The sequence below is a fragment of the Fukomys damarensis genome, unplaced genomic scaffold (assembly GCF_012274545.1).
Source record: "Fukomys damarensis isolate Sample0158 unplaced genomic scaffold, DMR_v1.0_HiC HiC_scaffold_12, whole genome shotgun sequence".
NCBI classification, from domain to species: domain Eukaryota; kingdom Metazoa; phylum Chordata; class Mammalia; order Rodentia; family Bathyergidae; genus Fukomys; species Fukomys damarensis.
This window is the reverse complement of record NW_022900924.1, coordinates 5411514-5432837: the sequence shown is the minus strand read 5'-3', so window position 1 is coordinate 5432837 and position 21324 is coordinate 5411514. Positions and strand designations below refer to the sequence as shown.

At 40.3% G+C, this 21324-nt stretch overlaps 1 protein-coding gene across 13 annotated transcripts in view; it reads right to left on the bottom strand.

Annotated features, from left to right (window-relative positions):
- Nucleotides 1-21324, bottom strand: part of Depdc5 (DEP domain containing 5, GATOR1 subcomplex subunit) — a 135039-nt gene that overhangs the window by 100309 nt on the left and 13406 nt on the right. For 12 of the 13 annotated variants that reach the window (XM_010603855.2, XM_010603858.2, XM_010603857.2 and 9 more), the window contains exons 8-17: nucleotides 20227-20296; nucleotides 10399-10477; nucleotides 9424-9485; nucleotides 6858-6927; nucleotides 5754-5826; nucleotides 5038-5141; nucleotides 4067-4141; nucleotides 2257-2391; nucleotides 1297-1358; nucleotides 1098-1171 (exon numbers count right to left, since the gene is read on the bottom strand). In XM_010603855.2, the coding sequence (XP_010602157.1) occupies nucleotides 1098-1171; nucleotides 1297-1358; nucleotides 2257-2391; nucleotides 4067-4141; nucleotides 5038-5141; nucleotides 5754-5826; nucleotides 6858-6927; nucleotides 9424-9485; nucleotides 10399-10477; nucleotides 20227-20296 (804 nt within the window). The remainder of the gene's footprint in view (nucleotides 1-1097; nucleotides 1172-1296; nucleotides 1359-2256; nucleotides 2392-4066; nucleotides 4142-5037; nucleotides 5142-5753; nucleotides 5827-6857; nucleotides 6928-9423; nucleotides 9486-10398; nucleotides 10478-20226; nucleotides 20297-21324) is intronic. The other variant, XM_010603860.2, reaches the window with a different exon arrangement.

The window sequence follows — 21324 nt, the reverse complement described above, 5'->3', positions numbered from 1 at the left end:
AAACAAACAAACAAAAGACCAACTGTAGTGGTACATGCTTATAATCCCAGCTACTTGAAAGGCTAAAGCAAGAGGATCACAAATTCAAGGGAAGCCTGGACAGCTAAGTGAGACCTTGCCTCAAAATAAAATCAAGGGGTGGAACATGCCTATAATCCCAGCAATACAGGAAGCTAAGGCAAGAGAAATAAAAGTTTGAGCCCAGCATAGGCAACTTAATGATGTAATGAGATCCCATCTCAAAATAAAAATTTTGATTGACTGATTTTTTTGAGAAAGGGTCTTGCTACATAGTTCAGGCTGGCCCTAAACTCACTACGTAGCTCAGGCTAGCCTCAATCCTTGTGGTAATCCTTCTGCTTCAGCCTTCCTAGTGCTGGGATCACAGGAATGTGCCACCACATCCAGCTTAATTTTTTTTTTTTTTTTTTTTTTTTAAGGCTAGGGATATAGCCCAGTGCAAAGGTCCTAGGTTGAATCCCCAGTACCAGGGGTAGAATACTTACATAGCATGCACAAGGTTTAAACTCTATTAACAACAACAACAAATAGGCCGAGTGTGGTCATCCCAAGCTATAATCAACAGGAACAGTGAGACTGTGTCCCACATGGAAAAGGCAGGGGGGAATTTTCTATAAACAGAGGAAGCCAAGCACAAAGCCAGTTGCAAAATTCACTTTGGAACAGTAGTAGAAATAAGACCTTCAAAATATGAGTTTGTTTGTGTTTCTTCTCTGTCACCATTGATAATTCCTACATTACTGCCTTTTTTTGAACCGAGGGGGGCCTTTGCCCTGAGCTCTATCCCAAGTCAGTTTTTATTTTTCAATTTGAGACAAGACCTGGCTGAGTATCCCAAGCTGAAGTTGAACTTGCAATCCTGCCTCAGCCTCTCACAGCGCCAGGGCTACAGAGTGCTGCCACCACACCTAGCTTGCTTTGCATGAGAAGGAGCTTTAAGCAAATGTTAGAACATCAGCTTCCATAGTCTCTTTTGTGCTGCTGAGGATCAAACCCAGGGTTAGAAGATTTAAAAGAAAAATAGCAAGGAAGCCCTTTGAAACCCTTACTACCTACTAATGCACAAAATCACCCACCTGTGGTTTATCCAGTGAGGAATATTATAGTCATCACCCAGGCGAGAATCCCGAGGAGCATTCCGATTGTGCAGCTGCAAGGGAAAAAGCCAACACAGATAAGGTAGAAAGCAAAGTAGGGTGTGGAACCGCTCCCATTTATTTTGAGTTTAATTATTCTCCAACACGCCTTTAGGAAGCAAATCCAAAATCTAATTACCTTGAACAGTGGAACAGCATGTAGTGGTTGCTCTCCCATGCACACCAAGTCCACACCAATTCCTAAACAGAAAACACAAAAAAAGAGTTGTCAGGGAAGCAGCAAACATGAGCACCTCAGTCCATTAATGGTATGATTTAACATGGTATGCGGCAAAGCCAAATTAGTATCCTACAACTTATGACTTTACAGTGTTGCCCACACAGCAAGGAAGTAAACAGATGCATTCTGTTTATTTTCTTCTTATTGAATCCCACCATGTCTGCCACTATTTGGTGTTTGGCAGTTAAGCCTTTGAGTACCCTGCAGGTCATGATTTGTGAAAAAAAAGACAACCAGGGTTCCACTATTCAGGTTTCAAGGCCAAGAAGTAAAAGGAACCTTATAATCTCAGTAAAACAGAAAATAATGCAAATCACTTGACAGGACTATCTTATTGGCCATCAGGATTTACTTTCCCAACCCAACAGTGCTGGTGAAACACACATAAAAGGGGTGGGGGCGGGGGCAGATACATGAGGCCAAGCGGAAGAAGCACGGTACATCGCAGAGGAAGGGTTAGGCTAGATGGGCCGATGATGTTCCCCAAGATGGGCTGATGGTATACTAACTAGTCCCTTGAAACAGTGCCCCCAGACAAGGGTCTCTAGTGCCAAAAATGCTTGGAACTGCAAAACACCAGATACTTTAGGGATAAAGATGATACATTACCATGTTAAAAACTGAGGAAAACCTGCAACTATAGAACATGCTTAACTGTGGCTAGCCCAGCATTTTTCAAAAATGATGCAACAGTGGAACTCTTTTGGTTACTCAACTTCTATGGACATCCCCAGCTCTCCTGACGCACAGAGGAGCTTGGTGGAGGTCCTCCTCTAAGAAATCAGGGAATCTCAGAGTTCTCAGGGTAAGTAAGGCCATGAACACACAGACACGAAGCACAAACCCAGGGAGTGTTACCATTATCTATCATCCGCTGCTTGGTCAGTATCATGAGTAAGCGGTCCACTTCAAAGACACCCACCCCAGGTGTGATCACCACAGACATCTGCCCAGTTCGGTCAAAGTTGCGGTTGATGTAGTGCTTGTCAAACACTTAAAACAAAACAAAAATTCCTCCATCATGACACGACAGCTTTTCAGAAACCAGCTACTGATAACTATATCTGTGCTTTCAGAGTATTTTGATCATAGCAACTGCCATACTTTCCCAATTCTAGCTGTTGGTGTTTACATCCATCTTTCCTTTTCTACATTAACAAGTGCTTCAACATAGGACTGAGTCACTGTCACCGTTATCAAGTTCCCTCACTGACTGATGCCTTATACTTGCCTTGTACAGCCTTACTCAAATTTAATGCCATAAATTTAAATCAGGGCTAGGGATTTAGTACAGTGGTTCCGCCGCCTGCCTCACAAGCACAAGGACCGAGTTTGATCCCCAGTACTAAAAAAAAATTAAAAATTAAAAATAAGTAAATTTAAATCATTCACCAATGAGTGTATTGAAACTTCTAAGAATCAAATATTAATTTAAGACAACATTTAAGAGAATGCACCAGAAATACAGGACTACTTTGCCAAGTTAGTAAGTTATTTCTGGCTTCCACAATTTGTACTATGGAAAATCAGTAACATTCAAACACAACAAAAAGAACTCCTAATAAAACATACAATGCTCTAGAATTCCCCAGTCCCTGGGTATAGATGCATGGGAAAATGATACATGGAAATGAAGTAAAGACACATCATCACTTCCACCACTGGCTAGGGCTGGGCTGACACAAACCTGGAGCTGGGCCCATCAGATTCTATTGGAAAGTGGAATTCTAAACAAAGAGCACAGATAGGGCTGCTGGGGAGCTGAATGTGGCTCCAATAATTTGCACTACTATGTTTGTCAGAGACACTGGGGTTCCCACCTTCTCCAACAAGACATTTGGGCTTCTCCTAGCTGCCCTACTAAGCCCCTAGATCCTTAACAATAAATTTCCTTTTTTGTTTAAATTAACTCAGTAGTTTTCTGTTACTGACAAATAAAGTATCCCAGCTATTACATAATGGGAATAGTAAACATTAAGAAGCTGGGCCGGGTGTGGTGGCGCACACCTGTAATCCCAGCACTCAGGAGGCTGAGGCAGGAGGATCGCTGTGAGTTCAAGACCAGCCTGGGCTACACAGTGAGTTCCAGGTCAGTCTCACTACATAGTGAGACCCTGTCTCAAAAAACAAAAACAAAAGAAGCTAAATAACTCTGTTAACAATGGATCCTCCTACAAGAGGACTCGTGGATGGAGGTCCCTTTTTGGAGGGGTAATCGGGTATCAAACTCAGGACCTTGTGCTTGCCAGGAAGCAGCAGCACCACTGAGCTACATCCCCAGTCCCATATTACTTTCTATATTTGAATTCGAGGAACATGAGTTACTTTTGTAATTTTTAAAAGTAATTTGTTGTTGTTGCTATTATTTAATTACGTAGCAGCAGTTCAGGGGTAAGGTTGAAAAGAAGAACAGTTTGTACCAAGTGAGATTCCCTCCAGCTCTTTATCATGAGAAACATATGAGAACACCAAGTTAATTTTCCAGCAGAGGACCCTAGAGCTAAATGCGGCTTATTAAGGCCACTGAACCAGAAGTTACTTTGAATCTGAGGAAAAGGCAGGCAGGAACATCATCAACTAGGTCTGGGTTCTTGGGCATCAGTATAGAGAAGTCCATGGCTAGGTGGTAAACAAGATGCCAGCTCACCACACTGGCATCATTACTCACCATTGAATGACAAATTGATGGCCTCTAGGTAGTTTCCTTGTGCTGAGGTAGAATTGTTTCCTTGAGGAAAGCCCTCTGAAGTAAAAGATACAAGGGAAGGAAAACATCTCATGAAAGATGAACTCTTAAAAACAAAGTACAGCAACAACAACAGCAAAAATTATCTGGGTATAGTGGCGCATGTTTGTAATTCCTGCACTCCAGAGGAGGAAGCAGGAGGATGGCCTCAAGTTTGGGCCCAGCTTGGGCTGCATAGTGAGTTCAAAGCCAGCCCACACTACAAAGCACGACCCTGTCTCAAAAAACAAAACAACAACAAAATATATATATAAGGCAGAAAATATCTGGTTTCACAAAGAACCCTCAACATACACACCCTGTTAGATACATTATCAAGCTTATTGTATCCATAATGAACAAACAGATTGCATGGAAACAAGAAACTCAAACCAGGCATGATGGCACATGACTGTATTCTCCCACTTGGGAAACTGAAGCAGGAGGATTGCTGCAAATTTGAGGCCAATCTGGGCTATAAAATGAGATCAAGGCCAGCTTGAACTACATAGTGAGACAAAAAACAATTTAAAGCCGGGAGTGGTGGCACACGCCTGTAATCCCAGAACCTGAGAGGCTGAGGCAGGAGGATTGCTGTGAGTTCGAGACCAGCCTGGGCTACATAGTGAGTTCCAGGTCAGTCTCAACTACATAGTGAGAACCTGTCTCAAAAAACAAAAACCAATTTAGCTCAGTGGTTCCACCACCTGTCTCACAAGCGCAAGGTCCTGAGTTTGATCCCCAGTACCAAAGAAATAAATAAATAAAAACACAAAATAAACAAACAAAAACAGAAAGAAACCCAACCAGAAGCAGAAAACTACAAATGGTTAAGCATGAATCTCTCCTCTCACTCCAGCCTCTATCCTGTACCTCCTTTCCCAGCCATACCTTCAATTACAGAGATGCAGTACCTGCCTGTTCCAGTCGCACCAACACTGGATACTGGATGAAGAGCTTTTTAATGGTCACGAGGAGTGAAGTCCACTCTTCCCTTCGCTCATTCTGCACCACCACTCTGAAAGAAGTATCACCATAAAACAGACACTCAGCAGCAGGTCCCTTACAAAATCTCAAAAAAAGAGGACTACGGGATTCCCAGTGTTAGGAATTTTTTTAATGAATTTTTTTTACAACAAAAAAAATTGCAATAAAAATTGGAAGGTTTAAATACAATGGTCCTGGATTGGATCCTAGAACAAAAAAAAGTACCTAAGTGGAAAAACTGGTGAAATCACAAAAAGACTGAAGTTTGTTAATAGTGATGTTCCAATGCGAATAGCCTAGTTTTGGCAAATGTAACTTGGTTATGAAATGTTAATATCAGATGAAACTATGTAAAGGTATATAGGAAGTCTCTATCCTATACTATCTGCCATCTGCAACTAAATTATTCCAAAATTAAAAGTTTCAGTTTTTGAGGTTTTCTTTTGGAGGGGGAGGGTTAAACTAGGAAAGGAATGACTTTATAAGTAAATGACAAGTTTAATAATTTTTTTTTTTTTTTGTGGGTTCTGGGGATCCAACTCGGGTCCTTGCGCTTGTGAGGCAGGTGGCAGAACCACTGAGCTAAATCCTTGGCCCTGTAATTATAAGTAAATGAAAGATACAGTGAGGCACCCAAACATACTTGTAAAAGTCTTCATAGAATTGCCCTTTGTGATCCTGTCGAATTGAGGCTCGGTTTATCTCAGGAAATTCATCTGTAATAGAAAAAAAGAGGTACATAGATCAGATAGAAAAAAGAAATGTATATAAAGTATAGTGTAATTCATTATGAAGAAGAATGAATAAATAATATGTTCTTTTATATCTGACACCTGGATTTGTATTTTGTAGTTATTATATTGCTGCATTTAATCTGTTTTTTGGCTGTTTTATTTTAAAGTAAATTAGAAATATCATAACATTTTATCCCTATGCAAAAACAAAAAATATAATAGAACAGATAGAAAAAAGAAATGTAGTCTTGATGACTACCTCTTCTGAACTGAAGAACAGCATCACAAAAAATAAAGATAATTGTTTATCTATTAAGTTGGTTTTAGAAGGATCACAGCCGACAGACCTCTTACAACCTCTACTTTTTTTCCCCCTGGTACAAGGCTCAAACTCAGGACCTTACACTTGCCAGGCAGGTGTGGTGCCACTGAGCTACATCTCTGGCCAACAACCTCTAATAGATCATGCTACTTTCTATAATACCCTGTCTCCATAAGAAAGGTGGGAAAACGAACAGTTTGAAGGGAAAGAAGGGGAAAAGAAATAGCTGGGGAAGGAAATGGAGGTCACTTAATGAAATATAACTGTAGGGCCTGGCATGGTGGCACACGCCTGTAATCCCAGCTCTCAGGAGGCTGAGGCAGGAGGATCGCTGTGAGTTTGAGACCAGCCTGGGCTACATAGTGAGTTCAGGTCAGTCTCAACTACATAGTGAGACCCTGTCTCAAAAAAAAAAAAAAAGAAAAGAAATATAACTGTAGGGGCCAGGGATTAGCTCAGTGGTTTCACCACCTGCCTTGCAAGTATAAGGTCCCAAGTTCGATCCCCAGTATCAAAAACCAAACAAAATATAACTATAAGAAGCCATGTATGACTGTTGCACACCTATACTTCCAGATATTAGAGAAGCTGAGATAGAAGGATTGCTTGAACCCAGAAGTTAGGGGCCAGCCTGGACAAAACAGTGAGACCCTGTCTCTTAAAAAACTGCAGGAGAAAGAAAATTACTCACCAATAGATTTTGCATCATAGAAAGTTCTAGAAAACAGGACAACTGTCACTTCATGACTACAATTCTTCTCCTAGGCATGAGTAGAGAAAAAGATGGCTCAAGTTGATTTCATTTACTCGATTATGAAGCAGTAGTCCAGTGGACATTAATAGTCAATTCTAGGACGCTCAGTGGCCGTGCACAGTATTGGATAAAAACATGTGATTGCAGGAAGCACAGTACAAGGACAGAGCATTGCTGACAGTCAGAAGACCTGGCTCTGAAACTTACTACATGACCCCGAGAAAGCTACCTAAAGATCCAGGAATGTGCAAAGTGCTTAGAAACTGCAAATAACCAGTAAGTAAGGGTCCCTGTCTCCTAGTTCTTGATTTCTCATAAATCTGATCAGCCCACTGTCGGAGGCTTATGATTTCTGTATCTGTTCTATAGCACTTTTTAACTGCTTCAGAATGGCAGTTTAAAGAAAAAGAGTAACTAACACCCACACTGATGGATTTAAGAGAGTTGCGAGACAGACTAACAATTGAAAATATATTCTTTTTTAAGATCATGATACACAGTATATTTACTATTGTTATTCTCTATTTCTGTTATGAAAAATTATTTTTTCATATAACTTTTTATATTCCTTCATTAATATTTACACTAAAATTTTAAAAAAGAAATGATTCTCCTACACCTTACTAACATCATCACGGAATGAGGATTGGGGCTGCTGGAGATGTAGTGGTATAAGCCAAAGTCACGAATTACCTTTTGGAGGGGGTGAGGAAAATAAACACTCCCATGGAGTCCAGAAATCAATATCCTGGAAGCAGGGCATTTACAGAAGGACATGAATGTGGCTTGCTCCAGTGAGCCGGTAAGCTCAGTTTCAGCTCCTCCTGGGCCCAAACCCACCTCTATACCAACCACACTAACTACACAACTCGGCACTCACCACAGAAGACATAAAACCTAATGTACTATATGTCACCTTATATTCTTTCGTGGATACACCTCAAGCAAACAGAAATTTCCAAATATAAACCACAGTACCAAGACCACAGTGCTAAGAAAGAGCAGATCTTCATTAACTACCAACTAATTTACTGGACTGCAAATTCTCTAAATACAGCATAATTACCCAATTTTGGTATAAGCGATACACAGAAGAAAAATGTATCAAAATGGGGCAGTGAGGGGAGAAGTTGCTCAACTCATACATGATAGAAGAGATAGAGGCATTATCTCTATTCTATGGAAAAACAAACTGAGGCTCAGAGACAATGAATATTTCTCCAACATCAAAGGGAACTTAAAGAGGCTTTGTCTCAAAATAAAAAAATAAAAAAGGCTAGAGATGTAATTCACTTCAAAGGCCTAGGTTTAATCCCAAGTATATAAATAAATAGGCCAGGGATTTAGCTCAGCAGTTCTGCTGCCTGCCTCGCAAGCGCAAGGATCCGAGTTCGATCCCCGGTACCACACAAAAATAAATAAGCAAACAAGACTAACTGTAGCTGGATGTGGTGGTGCGCACCTGTAATGCTAGCAGTCAGGAAGACGCTAAGGCAGGAGGATCACTGCAGGTTTAAGAACATACAACAAGACCCTGTCTCAAAAAACAAAACCTAACTGGAGCACAGCCAATTTATTTTTCTTTCTTTTTTTTTTTTCTTTTGGTTTTTTGGGACAGGGTCTCACTATGTATTTGAGACTGAGCTGAAATTCACTAGTAGCAGGCTGGTTTCATACTCACAGAGATCCTCCTGCCTCAGCCTCCCAAGTGCTGGGATTACAGGCGTGTACCACCACGCCTAGCTACACAGCCATAATTTTAAATCCAGTCTGTTGTAACCTCAAATACTTTTTGATTAGAATGACATTTACCTATGAAATCAAGGTCAGGTAACTGAAATCATTTATGTTAATTGTGGCCCCCAAAATGCAACATAGTTACCAATAGTGACATTTAGTACATTCAAAATGTTCTACAGCCATCTCCGCTATTTAGTTCCAGAATATTTTCATCACCCCAAAGGAAATTCTATATTGAGTAAATAGTCACTCTCCACCCTTCGTCTCTGGCAACCACAAATCTCTTTCATCTCTAAAGATTTTGCATATTAGCTCAGTGGTGCCACTGCCACCTTCCTCGTAATTTGATCAACAGAAACACTTAAATTTTACAGATCTAAAGCCGGGCGTGGTGGCGCACTCCTGTAATCGCAGCACTCGGGAGGCTGAGGCAGGGGGATCACTGTGAGTTCGAGGCCAGCCTGGGCTGCACAGTGAGTTCCAGGTCATTCTCAACTACACAGTGAGACCCTGTCGCAAAAAAAAAAAAAAATTAAAAATCTGCAGGCTGGGTGTGGCAATGCACATCCCAGCACTCAGAAAGCTGACACAAGAAGACTGCCATTAATTGGAGGTCTGCCTGGGCTACATAACAAGTTCAAAGCCAGCCTGAACTACAAAGTGAGACTCTATCTCAAAAATTAAAAAAAAAGAATAAATAAGTAGACATCTGCATTCAGTAATGTTTATGCAAATGAGATTTAGTATGTGAGAAGAAACATACCTTCCACTTGGTAAACAGATCAGCAAGGAAACCATTCACAGCTTTCTCAAAATACAGATCCCCTGAAAAGAAACAATGAAGGAGAAAAGAGTAACTTTATTTTTTGCGATTTCCTTTCTAAATAGAGCAGCAAATGGGAACAAAGTGGTGGGTTCTGCTCTCTCTCTTAAAACATGATCACAAAAGCCCAATGGTACCAAGTAGTTTCCTCCTAGACTTTCTAGCAAGTCACATTTAATATTTGTCTAGATGACTGAAATGTACTGTACCTTCAAAATGAGACAACAATCTAACCTCCAAATATGATTATTCTTATTACAATGCTTAAAATTTATCAGAAGATGATTTGGTAGATGCTGGGCTCTCATGAATTATCATTTGCAGTTCCTGTTCTCCACAAGAGATCTTGCTGAGTCAAAGCAAAAATTAATTTATAATTGTGCTAAACACACATCTAAACTGTTTGTACCATGAGACTGGTGTGACAGGCATAGTATCTGTATCTCATAACAGTTTTATTGTTCTCTCCAAATTATGTCATAATTCTAATATAATGAAAGTTATTTCTGTGAGAGAAAAAGAAAAGATATCAAGGAAAGTGTTTCTATGGTCACTCTAACTTTTCAATCTATACTCAGAGAATAAAGATCTGAGAATTCAGGTTTTTCATTAACACTTCATTGCATTTCCTGGAATTCCCATTCCCTCATAATCCCTCCCTCCCTCCCTCTTGCTCCCCTTTCTCCCCCCCCCCGCTTTTCTCTTTTTATGTATCTCTGCACACACACACACACACACACACACACACACTCACACACAGAGTATATAGAGACTATACTCCAAGACAGAGTCTATCTTAGCACCAGGACATATCTTTAGAGAATGTCAAGAGCTTACTGTAAAATGATACCAACTTGGGAAAAACCAGAAAATTCTCCCCAGTGGCAGTTACAATCAGCACTTAGGGAACAGTACCATAAATATCAAAATCCCACATTTCACAGCTCATCTGAATAAATATGTAAACCATAGCCGATGTAGAACGGAACACCACCTGAAACAAAAACATAATTGCATTAAAAAGCAAGGACGTAGAATGTCAGTTCTGCAAGGTAAAAAGTTCTAAAGATCAATTTCACAGCAGCATAAATATATTTAACATATTGAACTATAACTTTAAAATGGTTCTGGCCTGGGGATTTAGCTCAATGGTTCTGCCACCTGCTTAACAAAAATGGTTCTCCACCGCAATCATGGAAGAATTCTTTTAATTGTGATGCAGCACTTCTAACAGCAAGTTTCTTCTGCGCATTAATTTTTTTCACTGAAGTAGTTACTGAGCTCCTACTCTGAGCCATGTGACACAGATATGATCCCTGCCCTCCTGGATCGTACAGCACAGGATAAGAATATGCAAAATATTGTGACACATAAAAATGTTCCATAAAGATTCACACAAGAAACGCGACACACTGATGGGCATAGTGACACACATGTATAACCCCAGAATCTGGGAGGCTGAGGCAGGAGGATAGCCACAAGATCGAGGCCAGCCTGGGCTACACAGTGAGTTCAAGGCCAGCCTGAACTACATAGTGAGATGCTATCTCATAAAACAAAAAGGAGGAAGAGGAAGGGGAGGGGAAGAGGAGGAGGAAGAAGAGGAAGAGGGAAAGAGGAGGAGGGAGAGAAAAAAAAAGAAAGGGAGGGAAAGGGGGGGAAGGGAAGGAGAGAGAGGAAGAAAACGCGCCAGAGAGAAAAGCAATCAAGTACGCATTCAGGAGAAACACAAGTTCAAGCTCAGCCTGGGTAACAACAAAACCTCTCCCAGTGCCTGGCATTTAGCTCAGTGGTACCACTGCCTACCTCACAAGTGTAAGGTCCCAAGTCCAATCCCTGGTACAAAAAAAAAAAAAAAAAACAAAACCCTCCCCAAAAAAAAAAAAAAAAAAGACAAAACCTCTCTCAAAATTAAAAAAAAAAAAAAAATTACAAATAGTTGGAGAGGTAGCTTCAAATGAAGGTCCTGGGTTCAATATCCAGTGCCCCCCAATCAGCAGAAGGGACAGTGAGGACAGGGAATTCACCTGGGAAAGTCATAGAAACCTCATTATAGAAACAGACTGAACAAAACATGCCAGATGCCGAGGTGCCAGTCTAATACATTACAATTCACATAGTATTTCTTGTATACCCAGCCTGTTTCAAAGAAAAGCGTAAGTGATACTCTGCCCCGAGGGCTTTACCAGAGTCCTTTATTCAGCTCTTCTCGCCTCTGCAAGACTCTGGGGCTTTCAATTCTTTTTTTTTTTTTTTTTTTTTGGTACTGGGCATCGAACCCGGGTTCTTGCGCTTGCGAGGCAGGGAGCAGAACCACTGAGCTAAATCCCCGGCCCTGCAAGGCTCTGGGGTTTGACAGGAAAGCAGAATGAAAAATCTCTCACAATCTTTAGGTAATTAGAAACCTCCTACTTAAAGACAGTAGCTTCTTAAAGACCACTCCAGGCTTTCTATAATCTCTGGAGCATAACAGGGACTCATTAATCCCCTTCCTATGCCAATACACAGACAAAGACTGGGAAAAAACACACTTCTCAAAATGTTCACTCATCTCTGAGTATTGGCTGTTGATTTTGCTTTTTTTTTAACTCTTAAATTTGACATATCTCAAGTAATGTCAGGCTACACTTAACGTTTTTAAAAGATATTCTTGCAAGTGCAAAGACCCGAGTTCAATCTCCGGTACCAAAGAAAAATTAAAAAACAAACAAATAAGACATTCTCTTTTTTTTCTTTTTATTGAGTTTATTGGTACATTTAGGTATACGGTACAGTTATATTCATTAATAGGATCTTGTACCTTTACATGACAGGTCTTGGTTCTCATTTTTTCCCCTTGTCCTTGCCCTCCGTTCACCCCTCCTCCCCTCCCCATTTACAAACACTTTATTTCCATTTATTCATTTTCTCATATTTTTTTCCTTTTCCCTTATTCCCTTTTCCCTACCCTTCCCACTTTCCCTACACCTTTAGCCCTTTACTTCCAATTTCATATTGTTAATTTTTATGCAAAATTATTCTATAGGTAGAAGAGATCAGTGTTGGCCTTTGTATGTAGAAGAGACTGTAAAGAAGCATGAGGGGACTTCGTAAGGGTGATAAACTTGACCACAACAGTATATACATAGGCATTTATCAAAATTCATTAGACTATACAAACAGAATAGTTTTTACTGTGTGCATGAATGTGTTTTATGTATGAAACTGATTTATTAAATTAATTTAAAAGATACTTTTCCAGGGCTGGAGATGTAGCTCAGTGTTAGACCATTTGCCTAGCACGCATGAGGCCCTGGGTTTGATCCCCAGCATCACAAAAGACAAAACAATAAAAAATAATTTTCTGGTCCTTGTTCATACACTCCATACTTACAAAGTCTCTCTTCTCTCTCTCTCTCTCTCTCTCTCTCCCTCTCTCTCTCTCTCTCTCTCTCTATATATATATATATATATACACATATATATATGTACACATATATATATGTATATGTATATAAATATAATAAATTATGTTTTTAGTTATGCCTGTGTCTTAGTTAATTTTCTGTTGCTATAACTAAATATCTGAAACTAGGTAATTTCTGAAGAAAACAAAGATATTTCTCACATTTCTGGAGGCTAAGAAGTCCAAGATCAAGACGAAATATCCGGTAAGGACTTTCCTGCTAGTGGGGACAGGACAATCTCAACTTCGAGGCCAGCTAGAGCAACGTGATGAGACAGTGTCTCAAAATAAAAAGTAAAAAGGGCTGGGGATATAGCTCAGTAGTACAGTGCTTGCAAGGTCCTGGGTTCAATCCCCCATATCACTAAAAAAAAAAGTCTAAAGGCCAGGGATTTAGCTCTGTGGTTCAGCTGCCTGCCTCACAAGTGCAAGGTCCCAAGTTCAATCCCTGGTACCAAAATAAATAAATATCTCAAAAATAAAGTCTACGATTTAGTAGATTTTAGTATATTCACAACATTATGCAACTATTACCACTACCTAACATTAGAGCATTTCCATCACTCCAAAAGAAACTCTCTACCAGGATAAGGATATAGCTCAAAAGCAGGTTTGGGAGAGTGCATGGACAGAAAGGAAAAGGAGAAGAAAAAATTTGGAAACAGAGCTTTTGTAAAGAGGGAAAGGAAGAAAAGTTAAAGGGGGAAGGGAAATGGGAAAAAAAGAAGAATCAAGATATAATACTGTATTATATACAGGTATAAATTCCCTATGATGAATGTGATCAATACGGATGACAAATATGTACTAACAAAAAAATTAAAATGTGAGCTAGGGATTTACCTCAGTGGCACTGAGCCTGTCTGAAAAGCACAAGGTCCTAAGTTCGATCCTCAGTACCAAAAAAAATTAAGATTCAAAAAATATAATAAAATTTAAAAATAATCCCATCTATTCATGAATGGAATTAACATGCAAAAAATATATATATATATACACACATACACTTTTATACTAGAAGGCTTGCCCTGCATGTAGGAAAAGGAGGAGTGCTAGGATTACAGGCTTGTGCCAACACACCCAGCCCAGTTTCCTCATTTTTTAAGTATACTGTTTTGCCTTTCTTTTTTTTTCTATCAAATTCTTTATTTGAATATTTTTCAAAGGTACTGTGAAAATTGGAGTTAATTCTGGTTTGAATGTCTTCTATATTTTAATATTTGTATATACATGTCTAGCTATTTCTACAGTACATATAATGCTGGCATTCTTAATACAGAAATTAGGCTGCTTTTAATTAACTCTTTGAATTAAATAATTATTATGGTACTAAGGACTAAATTTACACAGAGCTATAGCTAAAACCCTGCCCCCCACACCATTGAGACAAAGTCTCAATAAATCACTAAATTACCCAGGATAGGCTTGAATTCATAATCCTTCTAACTGAGCTTTCGAAAGTGCTAGGATTATAGACACATGCTACCACACCCAGTTTAGAATACTTTATTTATTTACTTACTTATTTATTTTTATTTTTTGGTATCAGGATTGAATCTGGGTCCTTCCACTTGTGAGGCAGGTAGCACAACTAAATTCCCAGTCCAAATACTTTTTTATTATAAAAAATTTCAAACATGTTTAAAATTTGAAAAAATACAAAGTAAACACCTACAGCCAGATCCTACACTTAACATGACATTTTTTAAAAATTTTTTTAACATGATATTTGGTTTATCACTTTATCTTTCCATCTATCCCTCCCTTTAGGCATCAATTCACCTTATTTTTTCTACATAAAAATAAGGTGCAGACCAGGGATTTGGCTCAGTGGTTCTGCCACCTGCCTTGCAAGCATAAGGGCCTGAGTTCGATCCCTGGCACCAAAAAATAAAAATAAAAATAGTAAGGTGCATGGCCCAGGATATAGCTCAGTGGTGCTACCACCTGATTCATAAGCACAAGGTCCTGAGTTCAATCCCTGGTACCAAATAATAATAATAATAAGGTGCAAAAATCACTATTCTCTTTTTTCCTATAGTGATAGAGATTGAATCCAGGGCCTCTAACAATTCTAGGCAAGCATTTTGCTACATCCCCAGTCCTATCTGTTTGCCTATCTTTTTATTTATCCATTTATCCATCCATCCCTCTATGTTTAGAGGGATGGCCTCACAAAGTTGTTTCGGCTGGTCTCAAACTTGTGATCCACCTACCTCAGCCTCCTGAGTAGCTGGAATTAGAGGCATGACCCATCACACATGACTTCACTTCCCCTTTCTTAAATTTGCCACTTATGATCTAATTTAATTAATGTCACAAGACACTCTTATCCAAAGTAAAAGTGCCTAGAGACATTAATTAAATTTTATACTGCTCATTTCCTTTCATACACTAAAATCTTGCTCTTCTAATCAGCTTATACGTAGTTTGCTTGCCAAAGGGTCTCACTATGTGATTCAGTTTTGCTTGGAACTCACTCTGTTGTCTAGACTATCCTCAAAGTCGTGATTCTCCTACCTCAGCCAGAGTGCTAGGATTACAGGCATGTGATACTCGCCAGCAGATTATAAATTCCTAACATGGGAGAACATGTCTAAAATTTTATTCAACAAACATTTGAGAGACTACAAAGTGGAAGATCCATATCAGAGAACTCTGAGATTTAAAGGTAAGATGTAGCCAGGTAGAGTCAAGGCATACAAACAGGCTGCTAAACATGACTGCTAACACGTTAAGGTCCAGGGTTCCACAGAGGTACTCCCAGCTTGGGAGGAAGGCTTCCAGAATCAGAGAAGACTAAGACTAGAGCTGACACCTAGATGAGTAGTTTGGGAAAGAGAAAAACCAGGGCCGGGTGGTATTTGCAAAGACATGGAGGTAAGAGAGAACATGGCATGTTTGAGGAATGGGGAATGGTTTACTTGACTAGGACATGGAGGTAAATGGGGACTTTGCACAGGAGAAGTGGTGAACTGAGCTCCATATGTAACTGTCTGCGCTGATTTTCTTACAGATCTAGTGGGCATCTCGCATACGAAGCTTTCTAATTCCCCCAATGTTTCCCATCTCATAAATGGCACCACCATCTAAATAGCTGTTGAATTTTTTTCTTTACTTCTCACTTCCAATCTATCCGCAAGTTGTGTGGACTCTACCCTGAAGTGTACCTCCAATCTGCCAAAATCTCTTCACTGTTATAACTCTCCTTCTAGTCCATACTACCATCCTTTATAGGTCTCCCAACTTGTTTCTTTGCTTGTACTCTTGTCCCTACAAAAAATGCTTTGCAGGGCCGGGGATTTAGCTCAGTGCTTCTGGTGCCTGCCTTGCAAGACCAATGACCCGAGTTCGATCCCTGGTACTAAAAAAAAAAAAAATGCTTTGCATCAAAACCAGAGGGGCTGCAGGAGGTACTAACTGGTGCCTATCAAATATCCAGTCTTTCTGTCATCCTAAGTAGAAGCTGATTCTCTTCTGGGAGGCAAGAGAACCAAAACAATAAACTTCCTGGACTTAGCAACTACGTGTGCTCAAATTATGGCCAGTAATACAGAAATGGAAATGCTGTATCCTTAAGGAAGGAACTTGACTGGAGGTATAACTCTTATCTCTGTTCTTTTCCTCTGTCCTTTATCTGGCCATGGTTACAGCAGCTCAAGGTAGATCATGGAAGCCCTCTCCATGATGAGGATGACAGAACAGGAAGATAGAAAGAATCCTGAATCACCAAAAATTATGACACTGTCATTGTATACCATGGACTTCTTTTACCTGAGAGGAATAAAAGGTGACCTTTAAGCATTATAGCCACAGTTTCTTTAGAAGTTTTGTTCAACAAAATCTAACTGAACGGTGATTTGGGATCTTTATTGGTGGTACTGAGAATTGAACCCAGGCCCTTATGCATACTAAGAAAGTGCTCTACCACTGGGCCACATCACCGGCTCTTTAAACAGTAACCATTAAAAAATATAGAGCTGAGGGCTGGGGATGTAGCTCAGCAGCACAGCACCTGCCTAGCAAGCAAGAGGTCCTGGGTTTGATTCCTGGTAACAAAAAAATCAAAGTGGAGCCGGGCATAGTGACGAACGCCTGAAATCCCAGCACTTGGGAGGCTGAGGCAGGAGGATCGCTGTAAATTCGAGACCAGCCTAGGCTACATAGTGGGTTCCAGGTAAGTCTCAACTACATAGTGAGAGCCTGTCTCAAAAAACAAAAAAAAAAAATCAAACTGGTAAAAAAAAAACCAAAGAGAGAGAGCTGGGTGTGGTGGCGTACTATAATCCCAGCAATCAGGAGGTTGAGGCAGGAGGATCACTGTGAGTTTGAGGCCAGCCTGAGCTACATAGTAAGTTCAGGGCCACTCTGAACTACGAAGGGAGACCCTGCCTCAAAACAACAACAAAAAATGCTAGGGATTTAGCTCAATGGTTCCATCACCTGCCTCAGAAGAGCAAGGGCCCAAGTTCAATCCCCGGTGCCAAAATATATTTGTGTGTGTGTGTGTGTGTGTGTGTGTGTGTGTAGCCAGACATGGTGGCATATGCTTGTAATCCCAGCACTTGGGAGGCTGATTTCAAGGCCAGACTGAATTACATAGGGAGACCATGTCTCAAAAAAAAATAGTAGTTGAAATATAATTCAAATATCACACTTCACTTAAAATCCTTGAATGGCCGGGCATGATGACACACGCTTGTAATCCCAGCACTCAGGAGGCTGAGGCAGGAGGATTGCTGTGAGTTCAAGACCAGCCTGGGCTACATAGTGAGTTCCAGGTCAGTCTCAACTACATAGTGAGAACCTGTCTCAAAAAAAAAATTCCTTGAATGGATTGGGGGGTGGTTGTTTGTTTTGTTTTTTTGAGACAGGGTCTCACTTTGTAACACAGGCTAGCCTCAAACTCACAGCCACCCTTCCACCTCAGCCCTCTTCTCCAGTGCTGGGATTTATAGGTGTGTGCCACCATCCCCAGCAATCTGTCTTTAAATAAATCCTAACTGAACTGGCTAGAACCTGAATACTAGAACCCATCTATACCTTGCCAACATTCTCCCCCATCACTTGCCTCCACCACTGTTTCCTGTGCCTGGAATGAATCTTCCTCACAAAATTTATACACTGGCTAAGTCTCACCTCTCATTGGGAAGACTTCTCCGCCCACGTTTGTAAAGGTCTTCCTGTTACTTTCTACCACAATTCTCAATGTCTCTTAGAATTTTAAATTTATTTCATTTGTTTACCAAGGATATCATTTCCAGTCCCTCTCATGATCCAATTAATTTCCTTCAAGTTTTCACCATAATCTATGATTACCACATTTACTGACTTGGTGACTAGGAAAATCTGTCCCCATTTGGGTTCTGATGATCATGGATCCTTAGTGCCAGAGAATGGTGGCTGGCACATGCTAAGTGCTCTGACATTATTTGTTTAGTGGATAAATGAATGAGGTTGAAGAGGTGAGCACATGTCAAATCATCATGACTTTTGTAAGGCATGCTTAAGATTTCCAGACATTTTAGAAAATTAAGGTCACTATAAAATACCAATCTGTGCCCTTAAAATTGCAAAAACCTTAAAAATCTAATGCTGGTATTGGGGAACATGAAAAACAAAAGGAGATTTTATAGAGCCAGAGATTTAGCTTAGTGGTGCTGCCCCCTGTGTCATAAGCACAAGGTCCTAAGTTTGATCCCTGGCACCAAAAAACAAAACAAAACAAAAAGGAAATTATAAACTTCTGGAACATAAATGGGTCCAAGCCAGACCTGGTACAGGACTATAATTTCAGCATTCTTGGAGGCCAAGGCAGGAGGATTACAAATTCCACCCTAGCCTAGGCAAATGGGCAACTTAGCAAGACTTTCTCAAAATACATATATATAGGGCCAGGGATTTAGCTCAGTGGTTCTGCCACTTGCCTTGTTAGCACAAGGTTTGATCCCTGAGTTCGATCCCTGGTACCAAAAAACAAAACAAACAAACAAACAAAAAAAAATACATATATACATACATACATGGGCTGCAGGTGCAGTTCAATGAAGAGATCCTGGGTTCAAGCCCCAGCACTAAACAAATAAATAACTGGTTCAAGCCGGGCATAGTGACGCACACCTGTAATCCCAGCACTCAGGAGGCTGAGGCAGGAGGATCACTGTGTTCGAGACCAGCCTGGGCTACATAGTGAGTTCCAGGTACACAGTGAGACTCTGTCTCATAAATAAATAAATAAATTAATTAATTAATTAAAATAAAGCATTCAGTAAAAAAGACTACACACATTTTTATTCCATTTTAACAAAGTTCAAAACTAAGTGAAGCAATATGTATCCTCTTTGGGGAAAAGCATGTAGCAACAGGAAATTACAAAAATGAAATTCAGGTAGTAGTTATCTCTAAGGACATTGATTCTCAACCTAGGGTGATTCTGCCTTGCAGAAGATCTGATAATGTCTGGAGATGTTTCTGGGTGTCATGACTTGCAGGGTGGGAGTTAAGAGAATAAAACTGCATCTAGTGAGTAGAGGCCAAGGATGCTGCTAAACATCTCACAATGCACCAAACAGCACCCCCCCAGCATTATCGGCATTTTGGGCCAAATAATTCTTGGTTCCGGAAGCCTGTCTTGCACACATAACATAGTCAGCAGCATTCTCACTGGATGCCACTGGTACAACCTCTTGGTTGTGAAAACCAGAAATGTCTCTAAACCTTGCCAAAAGACTCCCAAGGAACTGATACCACCCTTAGTTAAGAACCACTGCTCTGGGCCGGGGGATTTAGCTCAGTGGTTCCACCGCCTGCCTTGCAAGCACAAGGACCCGAGTTTGATCCCTCGTACCAAAAAAAAAAGAACCACTGCTCTTGGGGGAGGAAGGGAGATGAGAAGAAGGAAAGGTAGACCGTTTCACCAGCATAAGTAACATTCACAGCTGCTCGATTTGGATTTTTCCAACCACAACAGAAAGCCAAAGATGGGGATTCCTTCGCAAAGGTCTCCTTTCATATTTCTAATACAATCTTCCACTGAGATTAACTTTTGCTGTGTATCAGTGGGCACAGCATAGTGCAGAGTTAGGTATTAAACAGATGTATTTGAAAGAAGAAAACAAAGATCAATCCCAACCCAGAGAGATTCAAATATAAAACATCAGGTTTGCAGAGAACTCTGACTCCAGTTCCACCTGGGCAAACAGTAGCAATCATGAGATATTCGTGTGTTCTGTTTTGTTTCAATTTCAGGCTTTAGATATAATGGTAGACAAAAAAAAAAAAAAATGTGTAAGTCTTACCCTGGTGTCTTCACTGATATAACCACACATGACCTTCTCATTCTTGACCCACAGTTCACCAGCCTGTGCCCTGAATGAATACACACACATATACACATTATTATACTCTCTATTAGCCCAACTTTAGATGACTCGTGCTACTCATATTTATACCCAAATGACCCAATGGGTCAGATTTCTACAGGCAGCTATATGAACACATTTAACAAAGAATTCTCATCATATACTGAATATGTAGAATAGACACTCAATATGAGGGATTCCAAAGATCATACACAAGGCTCAGGAAGAGAGGGCTTCAAGGAATCCATGACTCTGAAATAATATGCAGAAGTATCTCGGCAGTGAATCTAACAGCTCTGGTCAAATCTCAAAAAGATCCATGTCACATAAAAACTTAAGGAGCAGTGCTGAACAATTTTGCTAATCATAGCTTTGATACAATGAGTTTCAGTGGAGACAAAACTCCATCTTAATACCAAGATTTGAACATAAGCAGTCAGGAGTCATGAAGGGACAGGGTCCATATTTAACAGAGGTCATTCTGCTGAACAACTCTTACTTTGCTTTTTTTTTTGAGATAGTGTCTCACTATGTAGTTGAGACTGACCTAGAATTCACTGTGTAGCCCAGGCTGGTCTCGAACTCACAGCGATCCTCCTGCCTCACCCTCCCGAGTGCTGGGATTAAAGGCAGGCACCACCACACCTGGCTTTCTGCCGAGCAACTTCGCACTCTAAAACTTTTTGAGGGTGTGGAGGAGAAAGTATAGAGCTCAATGGCCTGGGAAGAAATGAGTTAAGGTGAACTCGCAGCTCTGAGTGTCACTAGTTGAATGGCCATGGGGATGTAACTATGGAAGAGTGGGTGTCTTTAGTTTTGAAAAGGAGACAACGATATCCATCTTACAGAGATTCCTTGAGAATTAAACTATACAATGTGAGAAAACTGTTCAGGATACCACTAGGATCGGAAGTGCTCAATTGAGAATACTAGTGGCTTGGGGCCCGAGATTTAGCTCAGTGGTACCACGCCTGCCTCACAAGTGGAAGGTCCTGAGTTCGATCCCTGGTACAAAAAAAAAAAAAAAAGAATACT